Below are 19,534 nucleotides of genomic sequence, written 5' to 3' on the forward strand. Positions count from 1 at the left end.
CCTCCATGCTGGCTGGAACTCTCTGGGGTTTGTGGCTCAAAACATTTCCACCTCTGTAGTTTCATTCATGCTAACTCCCCGCTGTCTATTACCACGAGCAATTAAACGACTCCCATAGCAATTCCTTTATGCTACTTTTGTTTCTTTTTAATTATCTTTGGATTATTAAATCATCCTTGGCTTCTGTTATCTGTTGCCAGGACTGACACAGCTTGAGAGACCCGCTTCCAGCCATCTTTTATGGGCGGTAAATCCATATCCACCGTGAGCCTAACCTTTTGCCAAAACAAACAGCCGTGGAGCCTTCCTTTGGGTTTATATCTCTTCCTAAACAATAAGGCAGCTTTCCCAAAACCAAACAAACAGAAAAGCCAAGCATAGTTCATATGTTAGAAGGACATATTTTCATCTGCAGGCAAATCAAGAAGGCTTTGGGAGTCGAGAAAACAATAATGACCTGATAAATCCAAGTATTAAACTCAAGCCATTGAGAAAATGTAAAATGCAACCCTTTATCCTATAACAATATGTGAAGACCAATATAAAAATTTTAAAAAAATATGACAGATACAAAGACAGAAAAATTTACAATCTAAGCTTCAGTATAGTAATTCCTAGACCAAACGCTGGAAATGTTGTTCCTAAGGTCTACAACTTCCTGAATGCCCAAATTAGTCTTGCTAGTTGGAGGATAGTAGGAATTCTAGTCTAGAAAAGTAACTTTTTCCAAGCTCTGTCCTGTGTCAGATCATCAACTTGCTATCTTTCAGAATAGACAGCAAAAGGGAGCTCCCCCTGTCCATCTGTGGTTCTCCATATGGGCTCTTTGGTGCCTGAGTGTGCATGTTTGTGAACGAGAGCATAAGTGCGCTCCCCATTCATCCAGAAAAAAATACAGTGGCGCCTCGCTAGACAGTTACCCCGAATGACAGTCTTTTTGCTAGACATTGACTTTTTGCGATCGCTATAGCGATTCGCAAAACAGTGATTCCTATGGGGGAATTTCGCTGGACAATGTTTGGTCCCTGCTTCGCAAACCGATTTTCGCTAGAAAACGATTTTGACAGCTCCCTCCGTGCTTGCAAAATGGGTGTTTTCGGGACCTAAGCTTCGCAAGACATGGATTTAAACAGCTGATCGGCGGTTCGCAAAGCAGCTTTCCTATGGCCGATCTTCGCTAGACAACGACGATTCTTTCCCATTGGAACGTATTAAACAGGTTTCAGTGCATTCCAATGGGGAAATGCTTTTTGCTAGACGATGGATGAGAGCTACTGTCTCCCAGCACCACCATCTCGACACGGTCAGCCAGGTAGGAGCAGAACCATCATAAAACGGTGCCTCCCATTCCCATCTCATCCAATCTGTCCAGAAGGACACCATGGTCGATGGTGTCGAAAGCCACTGAGAGGTCCAGGAGAATCAACAGGGATGCATTGCCCCTGTCTTTCTCCCGGCAAAGGTCGTCAAACAGGGCGACCAAGGCAGTTTCCGTCCCATAACCCGGCCTGAAACCCGATTGAAATGGATCTAGATAATCTGTTTCATCCAGGAGAGCCTGGAGCTGCTCAGCCACCACACATTTCAACACATAATATATACGGGCCCTGCACAGAAGTAGCCTGCTGTTATGCCAGCCTGCTCATGGCAGGCCACAGGTCAAAAGCTTATCCAGGTTTTCTGCACATATAAAGGCAAACACCAGTGTTCTCCCACCCCCCACCCCCAGTTGTCTGCCATTTTCACTCAATTGTCTGCATCCTTGACAGGATCACCACCTTCTCAATCAATGCTTTCCTGTTCTTGTGAAGAATAGCCCAGCCCCACGGAAGGGGAGAAATATTTACTTGACTTCCCTTAGACAATGGTGTGAGCAAAGGGATCATAGCCACTTCTGTTTACTGGCTCATTAGGGACCTTCTTTAATGGAGCAAGAGAAAGACAATCCGACGACATGCATTAAGCAAAAAGAACAAACCTCTCTTTATTATCAGAGCTGCTTTAAAGGCAGGGATCTGTATTCCTGTGGACACAACATACAATACAGACTTCAATATAATTTATTTGTTTCTTTTCCTATAAAAATGCTTTGAGTAACAGTCATCAGCATTTGTTAAAAAAACAACAACTCTATAATAAGAGCTTTCTTCACATTACAAGATTTTTTTCCTCACTTGCAATGTCAATTAAAAAAAAACTGCGAGTGACTTCAATACTTAGGGGAATTGATAAGCCAGTTCCCACACGTTGGCCCAGATTATTTTCTTCATCTTGTCATGCATTCTATTTATTACTGGAGTCTGGGTAAGTTCTTTTTTAAAACTACAGCTCCCAGCGTCCACCAGCCTACCATTGGCTGCATTAGCTGGTGGAATGTAGGCTTTGTAGTCCAAAAATGGAACTCTTCGAAGCTCTGCAAATTACCGTTTATTCATTAAAGGCATATCCTTCTTTCCCAACCAAAAAAAATAAAAATAAAAAAAATTGGCACACTAGGAGGCTAGCAACAGGAACATCAAAACAGAAACAAATACAGTGGGGTCTCGACTTACGAACGGCTCAACATACAAACATTTCGACTTACGAACCACTCTCATAGGGATATATGGACTCGACTTACGAACTTAGATTCGAGTTACGAACTCTTTTTTTCCCTTTTTTTAAAAGCTAAGTCATCTTAGGTTAAAAGGAAAAAAATATCCCCCTCTAGTGGCAGAAGGCAGAATAGCAGCTCCCCATTAGTTTCTATGGACGAAAAGAGCAGATATGGATTAAATGGTTTTCAATGCATTCCTATGGGAAATGCAGATTCGACTTAAGAACTTTTCGACTTGAGAACTGCCTTCCAATACGGATTAAGTTCGTAAGTCGAGACCCCACTGTACAATTATAAATACCATTACTACATAAAAATAGGTTTAAAGGACTAGTCAGTAAACAGAAAGAACTTAGAACTAAGAGGAGTAAACATAAATAACTGGAATGGCGAGATTGACTCCAATCTACATCAAATATTTCGTGCCCAGTCTTACCTATTTACCTGCAGAAGAGGAGTGGGGCAATCAGATGTGAGAACTGGCGCTAATGAACTCTCGATTTCTTGGCATGCAATTGCAAAGTATAAAAGACAATGTTCCAATTCTAATTTAGAGGCCAGGGTATGAATTAAGTTCAATTGCCCTGAGCCTTAAAAGTTGATTTAACACCCAGATTCTGATGGACATGAGATTCTTGTGCAAAAGTCAGGGGACTCAAGTAATCCTGAACGATGGGTACAGATTGCTCCTTAGAGATCAGACAGTCCTGAGGTCAGTACAGATTTTTCTTTAACTGCAGGATATCCTTTGTGCACACTTAATATTTTGTCCCCTTCTTAGGGTGCTTTGAAAAGTTCATTTTGTGGATTCTTGTGTGTGTTGATTCCAGAGTTGGAAAAGTTATTTCTGGACAAACAAGTCCCAGAATACTCCAGCAAGCACAGCTGGCCAGGCCAAAGGGATGAGGGGGGAGAGGAGAAAGAGTGACTGTAATCTTAAACGGGGTTGGGATTAATTAATCCCTTTCTAAACACTGGCAGATTAATTGCATCCATGCATCAACGATGACAAGACTAATTCTGCTTCTCACTAGTCCAAGTGAGGTCAACACAGTTGGAACAGTTTATGGAAAAGAATGTTGCACAAGAAAAAAAAAAAGGTCTACCCAAATTTTCAGTTGAGTGTTGAAGGATTGTCACTGAGTGGTGTGGGAAGAGTCAAAAGCCTGGATGAGAAATTCTTGAAGCTTGAAAAGACAGCCGCTTGTTTGAGAAACCATCATCACAGCATTTAAAATGAAGCAAATCACACTCTACAGCTCCCTTGGTAGACCTGGTAGGGCGTGTGCTTCTTGTCCCAGGTTAAATTAGGTGGAGATGGGATAGATTCTGAGTCTCTGAAAAACCAATGCTGATGAACGCATGGGCAACTCAATGGTCTCCCTTGGCAGAAAGTGGCTTCCTCCATTTTTACTTAATCAGAAACAAGAGGTGTGAAACTTAATTTCAAGTTGAGATAAAGGACAGTTGCTCAACAATGGAGCACATGCTTGACATATAGAAGGTGCTCAGTTCAACCACTGATCCCTTCATGGAGGGTTAGAAAAGACTCCTACCTAAAATCAGGGGAATCGTTCCCAATTAATGCAGGTAGAACAGGATAACAGGAACCAGCCATCTCTGTCTCAGCATGAGATTGCTTTCCATGTTTCATATCTGGGGCCCCTGAAGTCAGATCAGTCTTGGCTACAGCCAAATTCTTGTTGCAATGACGGTTCCACTCCATGTTTAAAGTTACCGGGAGTCTTGCATCATCAATAGCAAGACTCTACATTTAAGTTCTGCGCTCAGAGTTAGGGATGAGGTTTGGGGATTTTTTTGGACTACGTAATTCTCCATTCTGGGACGTTCTACTTCACAGATCGACAACCTACAGACACCTAATTTGTGTCTCACCTGGGAGAAATGCCTCAATTGGAAAACTGAGGCTGAGCTCGGCCTAGCTCAGCCTAGCTTCCTGTTCAGAGACAGCTAGCACTGGGGCAGGAACAGGAAGCTTGGACAGAGCTAGGCCTAGCAAGCCTCAGAGCCTTGCATTTGAGACCTTTCTCCCAGGTGAGCCACAAATTAGGTGTCCATCTGTGAGGTAGAACTCCCAGAAATTGGAAAATGTACAATTTACAGAAAAGTTACATTTCCAAGCTCCACTTCTAAGGACCACAATTCATTTGAGGTACAGAAATGGCCTCAAGAGAGCTGGAGGGAGCAGTACCAATTAAGAGATCAAAGCAAGTATGTATAGGAAGGTTTCTTCTCTTGTTGGTCTCCTAAGAAAAATTCTGGAAGCCATATTTGCCCCATTGATGCCAATATCAACTTTCCAGAGGAACCAGTGAGGGAACTTTTCTGCTCCCTCAGGTAGACACCTCATGTGGTCAGTTCTTCTTCTTTGATGGTAGACTGCTCTCTCCAGCTTTGGGAGATTTCGTACAGCCCATGGAGTACCTTCCTATAGATCGCTGGGCTGCAGATTGATCAGATTAAACCATTGATTCATGTGGCACATTTGAAAAATTATCTGAATAACTCTTCTTGATTTTCAAAAGCATTGTGGAAGGACGTTGTGTGGGGCAACCCACGGGGAGACATTGGTAGGGAAACACTGGTTCCTACAGATAGTGATCAAAAATAGCATTCTATCTGTTAATGTGGGTCAGAGTTTTCATACTTTAGCAAAGGCATGCCAGAAGGAAGGAAAGAAGAAGAAGTGTGAGACAAATCAGCCAATGAAACAGGAAGGAAAAGAACAGCAAGCTCTCCATTGCTCCAAATAGCTCTATGTATAGTGGTGCCTCGCTAGACAGTTACCCCGCATGACAGTTTTTTCGCTAGACATTGACTTTTTGGGATTGCTATAGCGATTTGCAAAACAGTGGTTCCTATGGGGGAATTTCGCCGGACAATGTTTGGTCCCTGCTTCGCAAACTGATTTTCGGGACCTAAGCTTCACAAGACAGCGATTTAAACAGCTGATTGGCGGTTCGCAAAGCGGCTTTCCTATGGCCGATCTTCGCTAGACAATGACAATTCTTCCCCACTGGAACGCATTAAACAGGTTTCAGTGCATTCCAATGGGGAAATGCTTTTTGGTAGACAATGATTTCGCTAAACAGCGATTTCAGTGGAACAGATTATCATTGTCTAGCGAGGCACCACTGTATTCTGGAGCAGTATGGACCCTTTCTGGAATATTTCTCATCTTGGAGAGTTATGGCATAATGTGCAACAGGCACATCCCATTCTTACACTGTAGAAAGTAGTTATTTATAACTACAACAATAATAGACAAGCCAGCGCAGTTCAGTGCTTGAAAAGGTTACTTTTTGAAGACTACAACTCCTGGCCAACGCTTGGCATGCAGACCGAACTGTTTTGACCGACCATGGGATTTTGCATCTTGAAAAGTAATTTTTCCAAGCGCTGCTGAAAGCCTCGGATACAGTGGGAATCTGGATTGGTGGGCAGGTGGGTGAGTGGGGATTGGCTTAGACTCAGAGAGAAAGGACCATCGTTTAAGAGTTCAACACATGCTTTGCTTCCAAAAGGATCCACCTCTGGTCCCCAGCAGAGGTGTGAAGACTTGTGGGTTTTTTGGACTACAACTCCCAGAATTCTCCAGGTAGGCTAGGTGCCTGGAGAAGGGCTGAAGCTGTAGTCCAGAAACACCAATCCACACACCTCTGATCCACAGCACCAGTTAAATGATGGGACAGAACGTCACCTACATCATGAAGAATTCTGCCAGTCTTAAGCAGAAAAGATTGAACTAGGTTAATGGCCGAGTATGATATATAGTTGCCTTGCAATTTTGGGGCCAAGACTGCCTTTGAAAAAGGGGTTCCTCCCCACACAGTACATACTCTTTGGCCAGAAGCCCTTGCAGCTCCATAAACCGGCTTTGCAGACATGGGAATGCCTGATGAAATGAAAATAGGTCCCAGAACAGCTCAGCGTAGCAGTCATGCTGGCCTGCAGTAATCTGGGAACTGTAGTTCCCCAAAATAACACTCCCCATTTCAGAGAGGGCTGTTTGCAAAGAGTGCAAGAGATGGAGGCCTTGGGATTATTTGCATCAATCAGATTTGACAATAAGGAGTCCTCAAGCAGCATATATAGCAAGAGCTTTATAGGGTACTGTATTTGACACAGTGCAGATGGAGCAGCATAAATAGATTTCCTTCCATTTACAAGTAGATTTCAGCTTGGTTGTTGTTATTATTTGTCACCACAGGGGATGGTTTGCTTTTGATCCCCTCCGTCCCACCTTTGGAGATATCGACAAACAGCAACCGTGGAGTCCAGAGAGAGACGAGGATTCTTTTGTATTCCTTCCGGAAATTTTGGTTGAGGAGGCCATATATCACAGCGTTCAAGCAACTGTTAAAGTAAGCCATAAAGTAGCTCACCACAAAAAGCCACTCTGGTATCTGAGGTGCGATTTTGGAAGGATTAATGGAGATCGCCAAGCCAATGAAGTTTAAGGGGCCCCAGCAGACCGCAAAAAGGACGAAGACGACAAACATGGTCAGGAAATTCCGGACGTCGGCCGCTCTGACTTTCTGCTTGCAGTCGTGCCTCACTCGGTGCTTGACCTGAATAACCAAGATCCAGATCCGAAGGTAGCAGAAAGTCACAATGGAGAGCGGCAGGAGGAAATGGATCACGATGACGGCGATGGTGTACGACATGCTGACCGTCTGAGCAAAAGTGCAGGAATAAATCCGATGGTCGTATTGCAAGGAGCCCACAAAAAAATTTGGCACGATGGCCATCAAGGTCAGCACCCACGTCAGGCAGAGATACCCGTAGGTGTTCTTCAGGTTGAAGAGCCGGTCGTAGCGGAGGCTGTGGCAAATGTAACAGTACCGGTTGATGGCGATGGCGGTGATGTTGAAAATCGAACCGATCACGCTCAAGCCCATGAAGAAACCACTGACCTGGCAATGAACATGTCCCAGGGTCCATTCATCATGGAAAATGGCACTCAAGGTGAGAGGGTATGGGTACACAGCCACCACAAGATCTGCCACGGAAAGGCTGACCACGAAGACGTTACCTAAGACATTGTAGGGAAAGAACAAAGAAATGGTTACAAGGCTGTCCTACATTCTGTGTATGTGGTTTGCAGAATCCTTCATAGGAAATGGAGCAATGAAGACCAGCCAACCATCTGCGATGACTGGCTACCTCTAGTCATGACTTATAGCAAATCTATACCACACTTTTATGTTTTTAACCATTAACCTCTGCCAATGCAGATTTTTCGACTTTAAGATGGTTGCACCAAGCTTTGGAAGGGACAATAACAGGGCAGTTTCTCTCCTTCATAGTATCTTTGACATCTCTGCCCTTTTTTTGCCTTTTGCTTTTGTTTCAATGTTGATCACAACAAATATCAAACCAATGTCAATCTTAAGTAAATTGACATTTAGATTTGCTCGGCTGGTTCCCCTAATGCAAATTATAGCCACCTACGGTCCTTTTCCGCTAAAACGTTATGGTTGCTATCATTGCATAGGCATAGATATTCCAGCTAAAATGATTTATTTCTGCTGCAGGGAATCTGCATTCTGGTTTGTCTCTCCCTACCCCCGCTGATTTCCTTATTTTTCCCCCCTCTGAGATGTTTACCAGTTATAGATTCTAACTACGTGTTTATTCGTAAGTTGGCTTCCATCTGTTGTAGTTTGCAGAAATGAGGGTTGCAGAATTTAGGAGGCCCGTTGGTTAGCTGGAAGTCCACCTACCTCACCTTGAATGGTTTGCAAATCTCAACCCGCACCCATGGGTCCTCCCCATGTAACTGAAAGAAATGGCAAAATGCACTGCATCACGTCCGATTACCTATGAGAAACACCACTCTGGCAGCCGCCCAAAATGAAAAAAAAAACCCACACCAAAACATATTTAAAAATAACATCCAGAATATAAAACAGATGGGGACAAAGCTTTTCTCCCAATTCCTATCCTACTAGGCTGGTTTTTCTATTCTCAGGGGGTTTCAACCACAGCATTAACAAATACAATTCAATCTTTCCTCCCATTTCGTGCCGGCAATGATGCCATCCATTTCACCATCTCAGTATTCTACCTCTCCGTTGTGACGCCTGGCTGAGAGTGAACCAGGTTTATTGCACACGGAGACAGCCCTAGAGGGTGAGTAATTTGACTCGGGTGGCAGATTTCAAGTCATTAAAGGGCAGCCATTTGTCATGGATGGGTTGCAGAGAGTTATATTTTGATTGCAAGGGGGCAGGAGCTAGCCGGCTTTTCTGCCTTGCATAGAGACTAGAATTTGGTTGGTAGTGCACAGCATGGCTTGTGGTACCATTAGCTTCTCCTCTTCAAGCAGAAAATGTCTTGGGTCACCCCCCGATGATGCATTTTAATCCCACTGAAACTGAGACATCAACGATGTACTTCTCCAGTCATCCCACTCCATCCTGCGCAGTGCAAATAGCAAGAAAGAGCCCTTCATATGTCATTTGATGTGCAAACCAGCTCACAGGCCAATGGACGTCAGCAGCTCCGGTTCCTCTTCCCGAAGCTCATTCTGGGAGAGAAGAAGTTAAAAGCCCTTTGCCAAAGTCTCAGCTCATGTGGGAATGAGTCAAAGGGCTGCTAATTCTGCAGCCCTTCCTCAACTGAAAAGATGGTAAGGTAAAGGTAAAGGTTCCCCTTGACAATTTTTTGTCCAGTTGTGTTCGACTCTAGGGTCAAACACAACTGGGGGGCGGTGCTCATCCCTGTTTCCAAGCCACAGAGCCAGCATTTTGTCCGAAGACAATCTTCCGTGGTCACGTGGCCAGTGCGACTTAGACACGGAACGCTGTGACCTTCCCACCAAGGTGGTCCCTATTTATCTACTCGCATTTGCATGCTTTTGAACCGCTAGGTTGGCGGGAGCTGGGACAAGCGACGGGCGCTCACTCCGTCACGGGGACTCGATCTTACAGCTGAAGATCTACAGACCTTACAACACAGAGGCTTCTGCAGTTGAACCCGCAGCGCCACCATGTCCCTGTAAGATGTTACGTGTCATCAAATCTAATGGTTACTCTCATGCCGTTTTCAAGGTATGTGAGATGTTCAATGAATGAGTGGTTTTCCCATTGCCAACCCCCTAGTGAGTTTCTATGGTTGAGTCAGGATTTGAACCCAGTTCTCCTGAATCCTAGTCCAACATTCTAGCCACCAGAACAGTGGTTCCAAGTCTTGAGTCCCCAGATCTTCTTAGACTGCAAATCCCAGAAATCTGGCCAACACAGTTATTTTTTATTTATTTAATTTAATTTAATTTATATGCCACCCACACTACCCAAAGATCTCTGGGGAGTTAGTGGGGAAGGCTTTTGGAAATTTTAATCTAAGAACACTTGGGTTACCCAAGGTTGGGAGCTAAAATGCTAGACCACACTGACTCTAGACAATGATGGTGGGGAGGAGGTAAAGTCATTAGCAAGAAAGTCCTGCAATGACCCCTCCTCATCCCCATAAATTAAAAAAATGCAATCAAAACAAAGCAATTGTCCATCTATGGCACTCAGGATCTGCTCCCTGAGCCAGCTGCCTTTCTCTACCTCACGGCAGACCAGCCCTAAGACTAAGAGCTAAATATATGATTTTATTTCCCTGTGGAAATATCACCACAAGTGCATGCATGCACACGCCATACACTTTTATAACTTCCATCTGATTCCTAAATCAGTCAGAGCTGCTGTTCTCTCCCCTCTTGAGCAGAAGTTCTAATTCCTTCCACTTGCCAGATGGATCTGTGCCAGAACTCTGAAAATGAAGTTTGGAGGGCTTTAAAAAAAATAAAAATAAAATCCTTATTTAGAGCCCAACTGGTTCTATCAACACACATAACGAATTTGGAAGTTCTGAGCCAAGAGAGAATAAAAATACAAAGAAAAGGTCAACAAAGTGTAAGAAAACAAACTGAAATGCAGCAAAGAAAATGAAAAAAGTAAATATTTAGCATGGACAGAAGGAAAAGATGCAAGAGAAAAAGGGAACCGAAGATATAAGAATTCTACTTAAACACACCTAAGCCGACCGTATGCTTTTATAAATCCGAAAACATAAAATGTGGGGAAATTGAAGGGCTTCAACTCTGGAAGACAAACAAGAACGATTTTGATCTCTAGAGCCTTCCCATGATTGATCTTTAATTCTCTTGCTCCCACTTCAGTTATTTGGCTTTGAATGACCTTCAAGCGGTCATAATATCTCCTACTGTTTAGCACCATAAAGCTGCATTCTACTGACTCCGGGCATCTATTCCAGGCATTCCCCGCATTGGGTCCCCAAGTGCTATTTGACTAGAATTCCTAGAAGCCTTCACCACTAGCTGTGCTGGCAAAGGCTTCTGGGAGTTGTAGTCTGTCAGAATATAGAAATTTTGTAGGCCTGAACATGTATAAGTGTTTCATTAACGAGCTGCCATTGTGCACAGATGTGAGAATGCTGAATCACTCTGGAGATGATGCAATGTCTTGAAACCAGAAGAAGACCAGGTGCAAAGGATGAAGTCATCTTCTGATTGGACAAAAAATGCCATGTACATGTATATAAGTGGACTGTGTCTTTGTGTCTTTCTCTTCCTCCTCTACCACTTGCTGCCATGCATTATGCCCGATTGTATAAAGAGTTCCTGCCATGCTGTTGAGATGCCTGCCTGTAAATATCTGTAAATACTTGTAAATACAACCATCTTGCAACAAAGAAGAACTTGTAAGTGTCTTCAATAACTCTGCGTGTTTCTACTGTCGCCAAATCCGTGACATAGTCACAGAATATCTGGGGACCCAAGGCGGGGAACCATAGATCTACTCCATTATTGTTCACTCTGACTGGCAGCAGCTTTCCAGGGTTTCAAGAAAGGAATCCTTTCTAGCTCTGCTTTGGCACCCTGGTATTTCCCGGTGGAATCTCATCCAAGTATTAGCCACGCCTGACCCTGCAGAACATTCCAGATCAGACAGGATCAGGTGTACCGTGTGATATAGTAGTCTACTAACTGTGATATTGAACACAACGTCCAGAACATTGGTTGGGGAATTTGGAGAGTTGCAACCCAAAAAAGTACCATATTTTTCGCTCCATAAGACGCACCTTTCCATAAGACGCACCAATTTTTTAGGAGAAGAAAACAGGAAAATATAATCTGTTTTCTTCGCTCCATAAGGCGCACAGACTTTCCACCCCCCTGTTTTGTGGGGAAAAAGTGTGTCTTATGGTGCGAAAAATACGGTAACTTTTCCACCCTCTGCCTGCTACAGTTGTTCATGAGTAAAAATTGGCTTGGGATAAAACAGCTTTCCTATGTCTGTACTTGAAGGACTCTTGTTACCTTAAATTCTAGCTTGTTCCATAGGTTAGGGAAATGACTTCTTCTGCTCTACAGTAGGTTGGGCCATTCTGGGAAATGTTATCCAAAAACGGAACTTTTCCAAGTTCTTGTTGTGACAACTGAGGCCCTGTGTATTTCCTTACAGCAGACATGTAAAATAATAAGTCATGGGAGCAAGTGGTTAAAAGGGAGTAAATCAGCCTTGGTGAAGGGGAGAGGGAATATGGAAAAGGTAGAAGAAACTAGGCATTTAGGATGCTGTTTACTCTTGAGACTTCTTTCGTTCCAAATCAGTCTTCCACATGTGGCCTCGAGTTGGCATGTCATCTGGTTTCCCCCGGGAATTGTGTCAAAGATGTCCTTGCATGAGAGAGCTTCTAGGGATCTCTAAGAGAGAATTCTAAGTCACCATTGTCAGATTAGTTTATTTTGGGTCTGTGTCAGTTTTATGAGTGTTCCAAACTTTTTTTAAAGTATCTGTCACTATTAGAGATATTCCGCCAGCAGCGGCTAGAGGATTCTGGCCGTTTACTCAAAAAAAGAGCAAAGTTTTCATTCCTAGATTTAGTTGGTTCCATGTCTATATCAATCTGCATTTTTTTTTAAAAAAAAAGAGAAAAGGCACTCATATCAGAAGACATACATTTGCAGTATTTTGAAACTTTTTTTTTTTACAAAATATGCATTGTTTGAAGTCCTGTTGCTTTGTGTAGTAAGTCAAAGCTAGAGTAGGCCCATTGAATCAATGGAATTAATGGAGGAATTGATTCACCAAATCCCCACTGATTCAGCCTAGGTGAAGGGGGCTCTAGTTGCAGATTAAACAAAAGAATTTCAGCCATTTTGTGAATATTTCCCTTTAAAAATGCTTTTTCATATGGAATTTATCAGTAGGGAACAGCCAAATGCAGAAATAAGGCTCCTCACTATGTATACAAGAGCTGACCTGTCAAACTGGTTCACTTCGCCTGCCAACCACTGAAGTTATTCCACTTTGTGCACAGAAGCACCAGTTCATGATGCCTCACTAGATTTCTGGTTTGAGCTATGAAATGCTTGCCAGCATCTTATAAACAAAGTTTGGAAGAGTTAAATTTTTTTGGGCAAGTTCAAAGACAGGTTGGGAGGTTTTGCAATGTGTAGCTCACAAATTTAGTCTTTCCAGACTCTTGCTATTACTATCAGCCAAGCAGAGCTTTTTTTTTCCTATAGATACGCTGTAGACAGAGAAAGCAAATTGGAAGTAGAAAACCACTGTAGCTTGAAGATGCGTCTGTGTTTCTTCAGACAGAGTGATCTATCAATAGGCACCAGCAACACCAAAGACTGGGATGATGTAGCGTACGGCGCTATAGTGATATGTGGATGAATGCTGATGGACTGTGTGTCAGGCACAGATGGAATCCGTTGCTCTGTCCATCACAGACAGAATGATGCAAGACGGCAAACAAATGAGATCTGCAAGGAATACAGAAAGTGGCTGCAATCCTAAAATTTCGTTGTAGCAATCTGTCTGGCAATCTTCGCTCTCTTTCCATCACTACTCAAATGACACCAAACATCAGGGGTCCAAGCGGTCTTCAACCCACCACCCTCCAGCTGAGTTAGACTACAACTCCTATTATCCCAGCCAGCATGAACATATTGGCTACGGATGATGGGATTTGCAGGCCAGGTCAGTCCCGAGTGGTGTATCTAACCCATTGCTAGGTGATGTGACTGGCTGTAGCTTCTGAAACAGAAAACGTTATGAACACGTCTTCTTGAGATCTTTTTAATTAGGTTTCCCTATGATTTTGCCTGAAACTATTTGCATCTAAAATATTTGTTGCACTACTGTAGAACCCAAATTTGGTGTAACTAGGATCAAACGTTGAAGAGCCCGGGGGTGGGGGTTGTAACTGAGTTGTAAGAGATAAATACTTTATTGAGTTGCTACAGACCATAGAAAGGTCTGTCTTGAGGGATTCCTTTATTAATAATAATTGTGTGCCATCAAATCAGTCTGAACGTCTGGCAACCCTTTTCAGTTTTTTCTAGGTAAGGAGCATTTAGAAGTGCATTCCCCTTCCCTTCCTCTAGGGGCGCCCTGGGATGGTGCAGCTTGCCCAAGGCTGCATAGGCTGGCTCTTCTCCGGAGGCACTGTGCGGAATCGAACTCTCAACCTCTTGCTCCGCAGCCAGATACTAACTCACTCAGCTACCCAGCCAGCCTGATTCCTTCATTAGATCGCTAAAAACTTACAAACATACAAAGTCTGCACAATGCCTCTTCCGGCTGATATGGTGTAAAAGTGTGGGGCAAGGAAGAAAAAGCAAAGAGTACAAAAGAATATAAATGGTCACCAGAAGTAAGGGGGCCATTGCTCTTGAAAGCAGATCATGCAGCTATTTCTTTCCTATGCTGCAGAGAGGCTCATAGGAACCTCCCGGTATCGATTCTACCTATTATACAGTGGACCCTCGACTTACAGACAGCTTGACTTACAGACTTTTCGAGTTACAGACTTCTCTGGCTGCAAAATTTAGATTCAACTTGCAGCCAGAGAATCGACTTACAGACCAGAAAAAAACCAAAATGGAATAAAAATAGAATAAAAACCACTGGTTATGGGATTAATCGGTTTTCAGTGCATTGTAGGTCAATGGAGATTCGACTTACAGACTTTTCGACTTGCAGCCAGCATTCCAATACGGATTAATTCCTTAAGTAGAGGGTCCACTGTACCAGGTAACCACATCTCTTGCCCAAGAGAAAGAGGCAGGCAACGTATTTAGCTCCATAAAAAATTAAATGAGGGGGGCTTTGTGAATTGATCAAATGGTGCCTCCCTTTGCATTTTTCTTTTTGGTTTTGTGTGGTATTCCTGTAGCAGCCGGCCAATCATTTTTCCCCCCAGTGGCAGCTTGTCTGGTTTCTCATTTCTGTATAACATAGTACAGGTACATTTGTATTCCAGTACTACAGAGTGGAACATAAATTACAGTTGGAAAATGGCCTTATCTCAAGTTTCTAGCACACGGTGTAGTAAATCCCAAACCCTTTAACTCTAATGTGATCTTTCTATATTCAAAACTGAACCCACTGACTTATATGGACTTCCTTTCAGTTACACATAGGATTGCAGCCTAACAGCTGAGTATATACGCTGAACCAGAACTAAATCTCTCTTTTGTTCAATGGCATCTCAGCATCCCTAAAATGGACCCAAGGAATCCTAATTCTTATAACACCCCAAACATGCAGAGCCCTGGCACATTTATTTGACAGTACTAAGGACTTGGGTGCCTTTGGAAAAGTGCATTTCCCATGGTCCTTGTGCCTGCAATTCTACTATAGCAGCATTTTTAAAACTATATGAGAAGGAACGTAGTGACTATTCCCAGTTACCACTGCAGAGTTTGGAATTTCTGGTCATATTACTTTTTTTTTTGTTATGCAATAGAAGCACAAAGATCCACACAGGAGAATAGCTACAAGTTCCCCAAATACTCCACTACTTTCTCATTAACTGACATTTAAAGTCTCAATAACTCACTCTGATACTGTGCAGTAGAAAGAATAGAAACATTTTATTACCTACAGTGGTGGACAGGTCAAGAGCAAGCGAACTACTGGCTTCAATAGAGGAAACGGAGGGGAAAAGAACACAGAGCAGAGAGTCAGGTCTTTCTTCAAATCCATAGGTGGGAAGGAATGATTGGATAGTGCTGGATAGATTGACAGTCACCCCAACCCAGAGAAATCCCGCCCAGTCAAACAATCTGCAGGCAGCATGTGAGGCTGTAGAAACATAAAAACTCTAGGAGTTCCCACATCTGCCTGCCAGTAAAGTGGGAAGATATCATGGGGAGACAGCATACGGGAGAATGCAGGTTTAGACAGAGATGTCTTGAGCCTTATTATGCTCCAGGTTCTCTCAATGGGAGGACTGATCAATAACTGAGCTGTTTTTCCATTTCTGGTCCATTTCGAAGTCCAATTCTAATCAAACCAAGTCAAGCTCTCTCATCGCTAGGTAGAAAGCGACATTAAAATTGCCAAATCCAGGGTGAAACCACAGACGTTTAAGAGACAAACCATCTTCTTTTTCAGAAGAATTCCATGGGGAATCCTTAACAGCTTTTGAGAAGTAAATGCCCATCTAGGACCAGAATTTGCCTATTTCAGGACGGTCTTTTGAACAGCTTTTTTTTTTTTAAAATCACCTGCCTTTGATGCAAAATCTGTCTTATTTCTATGGAACTTGTACAGCGGCCTCTTGACTCTAAATCAATGTCCCTTTAGTCCCTGGGAATATGAATGACATCTTGCAAATGAGGTCATGGCAGCCGGGGAAAGGTTGCAGACCTTTCTGTCTGCATCTTCAGAGTATGTGGGATGAAAACAGACCTCCCTAGAGGAAACTTAGAAAACACTGGACATTTGCTTACAAACGCTTGGTGCGCAAATCCATCTGCCTCTGTCATCATGCACACCACATCCGGTGACCACCTCTTTCTCTGCTACACTTTCTGCAACTTTGCTGCCAACTAAATAGAAAACAGAAACAGTCTTGACCTGTTTTTCATTCGCAGTAACTCCCCTCAGCTGACTGAATAGCTCAGTGAGTTGGCTGTGGAGCCTGGTGTCAGGAGTTTGACCCCCCACTGGAGAAAGAGCCAGCCTGTGTAGCCTTGGGCAAGCTGCACAGTCCCCAAACGCCCCTAGAAGAAGGAAATGGTAAACTACTTCTGTACCCAGAAAAGAAAGGGTCCCCATCAGTCAGAATTGATTTGATGGCCTGTAAATTTTAATTGTTTTTTGTTAACTTCCCTTGCAGCTGTTTCCCATGAAATGCTGAAGATTTCTTGCCTTGGGACATAATATGCCCTTTACATGCACACTGCGCAGGGCAGACGCTTTGAGGTAGGTAACAGAGCACTAATCTATTCCCACTTTCTTAATTTGAATATCCAAAGCTCTGTACCTATTTTTCTAAAACGAGTCAGGGTTCTTAACGAAGGGCACCTTAATTCGGAATGTTTCCTAACTATAGCTTCACGAAAAGTCAAGGGGATAAACATTCTTTCCCTCTCCTTTTTATTTTATTTATTTATTTATTTATTTATTTGGAAATGTCTAAACTTTATAGATTGTACTTCCACAAAACTCCCTAGATCTATTTTTTCTGAAAGAGGACAAGCCTGATTCCCTCCAAAGGGGCAGTTGTTCCTATAAATCTCATCCAATTCTTTAAGGAAGTGATCAGTAATTCCTTCGTGAAAGAAACTCAAATTTAGAGCAAGTTGCATACAAACTATTTAACAAACAAACAAATAAGCAAATAAACCACTGTGATTAATGTCTCTGTGTAATTTGGCAGGTTTCTCCACCCTGCTCCTAATGGGCTTTCATGCCTGCTAATTTCAACCACTTCTGGAAAATATGAAGAGGGGGGAAAAATCATCACCTCCGGATTTCCTGCCAATGAGAAGCACAATAATTGGGATTTCTCAATTGAGATTCAGAGGACCGCCAAACTAGAAGCCTCCAAATTAGCTTGATCCAAAGCAGATTGAATTTCCAGATGGATGAACTGGGTTCAGACCACATTTTGTGGTTTCTCTGCCCACCCCACATAATTCCACAAACCTCTTCCATGCTCCACCGCATGATGTTTTTGCAAGCAACACACACAACACTTGGAATTTTCTTTGAGGCAAAGGCACCCGAAGACAATTCTGCTGTGGATGTGAACAAACATATTGCAATGGCTTGATTTAACTCTTTAAAGCTTCTAGTGCTTTCAAATGTTTGCAAAAGGATCAGAAATGAAAAGAACTGAACCCACCACTACACGAGTGAGCATTAACTATCAGCAGCAGCAGCTCCGAACTGCAGATCTGGAAGGGACCCTATGGATCATCCAGTCCAGTCCAAGGAGTCACAGTGGGAAATCAGAACTTCAATCCCCATGCCATCAAAGCACAAGATCAACTATTAATATAGTATCATCTACGTAGGTACTTTGCCAGTATTTACCAACTTCCATGTACATATTCTGACTAAATGGTTCTGCATTAGTGATCCATTTCGAATATTGTTTTCTGTCCGGCTGCTGTCCAAATCAACAAAGCGAGCACCTTTTTTTTTGTTTGTCCTGACAAGACTTTTATCCAAGCCCGCTGGAAAACTGAAAACCCTGCTGAAATTTCAACAAACATCTGGGATTTTGACATGAGGGCATTTCAGCAACGGAAATTTGAGGCAGCTGTGTAACCTTGAAGGAAACCCCACGCTGAGCTTGGGTGAGTGAGCCAGCAGCGGTAGGGTCCTAATAATTGGCTACTCTCCTGCCAACCACTTTTCTCCAGCTTCTAGGTCTGCTTCATTTTGACAACTGCATAATGCACTCACAAAAAAAGTGATTTATCAATGTATAATAGGTTATCAGACTGCAAGTGAGGACACATTAATTATACCAGGAGATAGGCAAAAGCACTAACGGGCCTGTTGTTGTTGTTGTTGTTGTTGTTGTTGTTGTTGTTGTTGTTGTTGTTGTTGTTGTTGTTGTTGTTGTTGTTGTTGTTGTTGTTGTTGTTAGTATTAATAGTATTAATAGTATTATTATTAATTATTAGTATTAGTATAAAATCTCAGCCATTTCAATGTTTTGGGACAGTTCAATATATTGTGTGACTGTGTGTGATGATAGCTAACATTTATGGAAATGTCTTAACTTGAGACAATTTGCCTCCTTTTGCACAGCAGCACAACAAGGTTTCAGCCGCAAGGCAAGTTTTCGTCTTAATCAGCGAGGACCACGGTTAAAAGATTTCTTACCTTCTGCAACCATATGACCTCCATATGTGTCAGTCTACCTACTTCCTCATTCTCACTCAGCCTGCTGGTCAATGGCCGTGGGGATTATGGGAACTGCAATTTCTCATTTCCCTTGGCCTGCCAATTCTACAATAGCAGCATTGACGACACTATGGAACCTAGATTTTCTTCAGAAGGGAGGCTGGGTTGCAGACCACACAAAAGGACTTAAAACCAAGGGTATTGTGTCCTTCAGTAATCCCCCATAGGTGGCAATAGAAGACTCTCAAACTCAGTGGCCAGAATCCTTGTAGGATTTTATTCCAGAGGAAGTGAAATTGCATACATTTCAATAGTGAACTGCGGCTAAATATAAAGGTGTTCATTGTGTGTCTGCTCATATAGCCGGCACACAACCAGTTGTGCCATCAGACATGCAACTGCCACCTTGTTAATTAGCTGCAATTAATCACCACAACTTACGTGATTTTACTTTCTCCACAATAAAACATCAGTTAGATACTGGCATGTGATTCTATAAAATTCTGTAACGTTCTGGGCACACATACATAGCTGTATGTATGAATGACTGATGACGAGAAGGAATTCCATTTTGGACTGGGTTCATTTCCAAGAATGAGGAAGAAACAAGAAGAAATTGTCCCGTGTGTTTAATTCCACCTCATTTCCTTAACGATGAGAAAACCCCAGATATTTTAGATGCTGTCTCCGGCATCTTTCTTGCTATTTATTCCATTTGCGCTAAAGCACCATTGTA

The 19,534-nt window shown here is 42.8% G+C and overlaps 1 protein-coding gene across 1 annotated transcript in view; it reads right to left on the minus strand.

Annotated features, from left to right (window-relative positions):
• Window positions 1–1,959: 1,959 nt before the first annotated feature.
• GPR50 (G protein-coupled receptor 50) overlaps window positions 1,960–19,534 on the minus strand; it is a 50,265-nt gene continuing 32,690 nt past the window's right edge. The window contains exon 2 of the mRNA XM_078380595.1: window positions 1,960–7,652. Coding sequence (XP_078236721.1) covers window positions 6,781–7,652 — 872 coding nt within the window. The 3' untranslated portion in view covers window positions 1,960–6,780. The remainder of the gene's footprint in view (window positions 7,653–19,534) is intronic.

This window comes from Pogona vitticeps, chromosome 11 (assembly GCF_051106095.1).
Source record: "Pogona vitticeps strain Pit_001003342236 chromosome 11, PviZW2.1, whole genome shotgun sequence".
In the NCBI taxonomy this organism is placed as follows: Eukaryota; Metazoa; Chordata; class Lepidosauria; order Squamata; family Agamidae; genus Pogona; species Pogona vitticeps.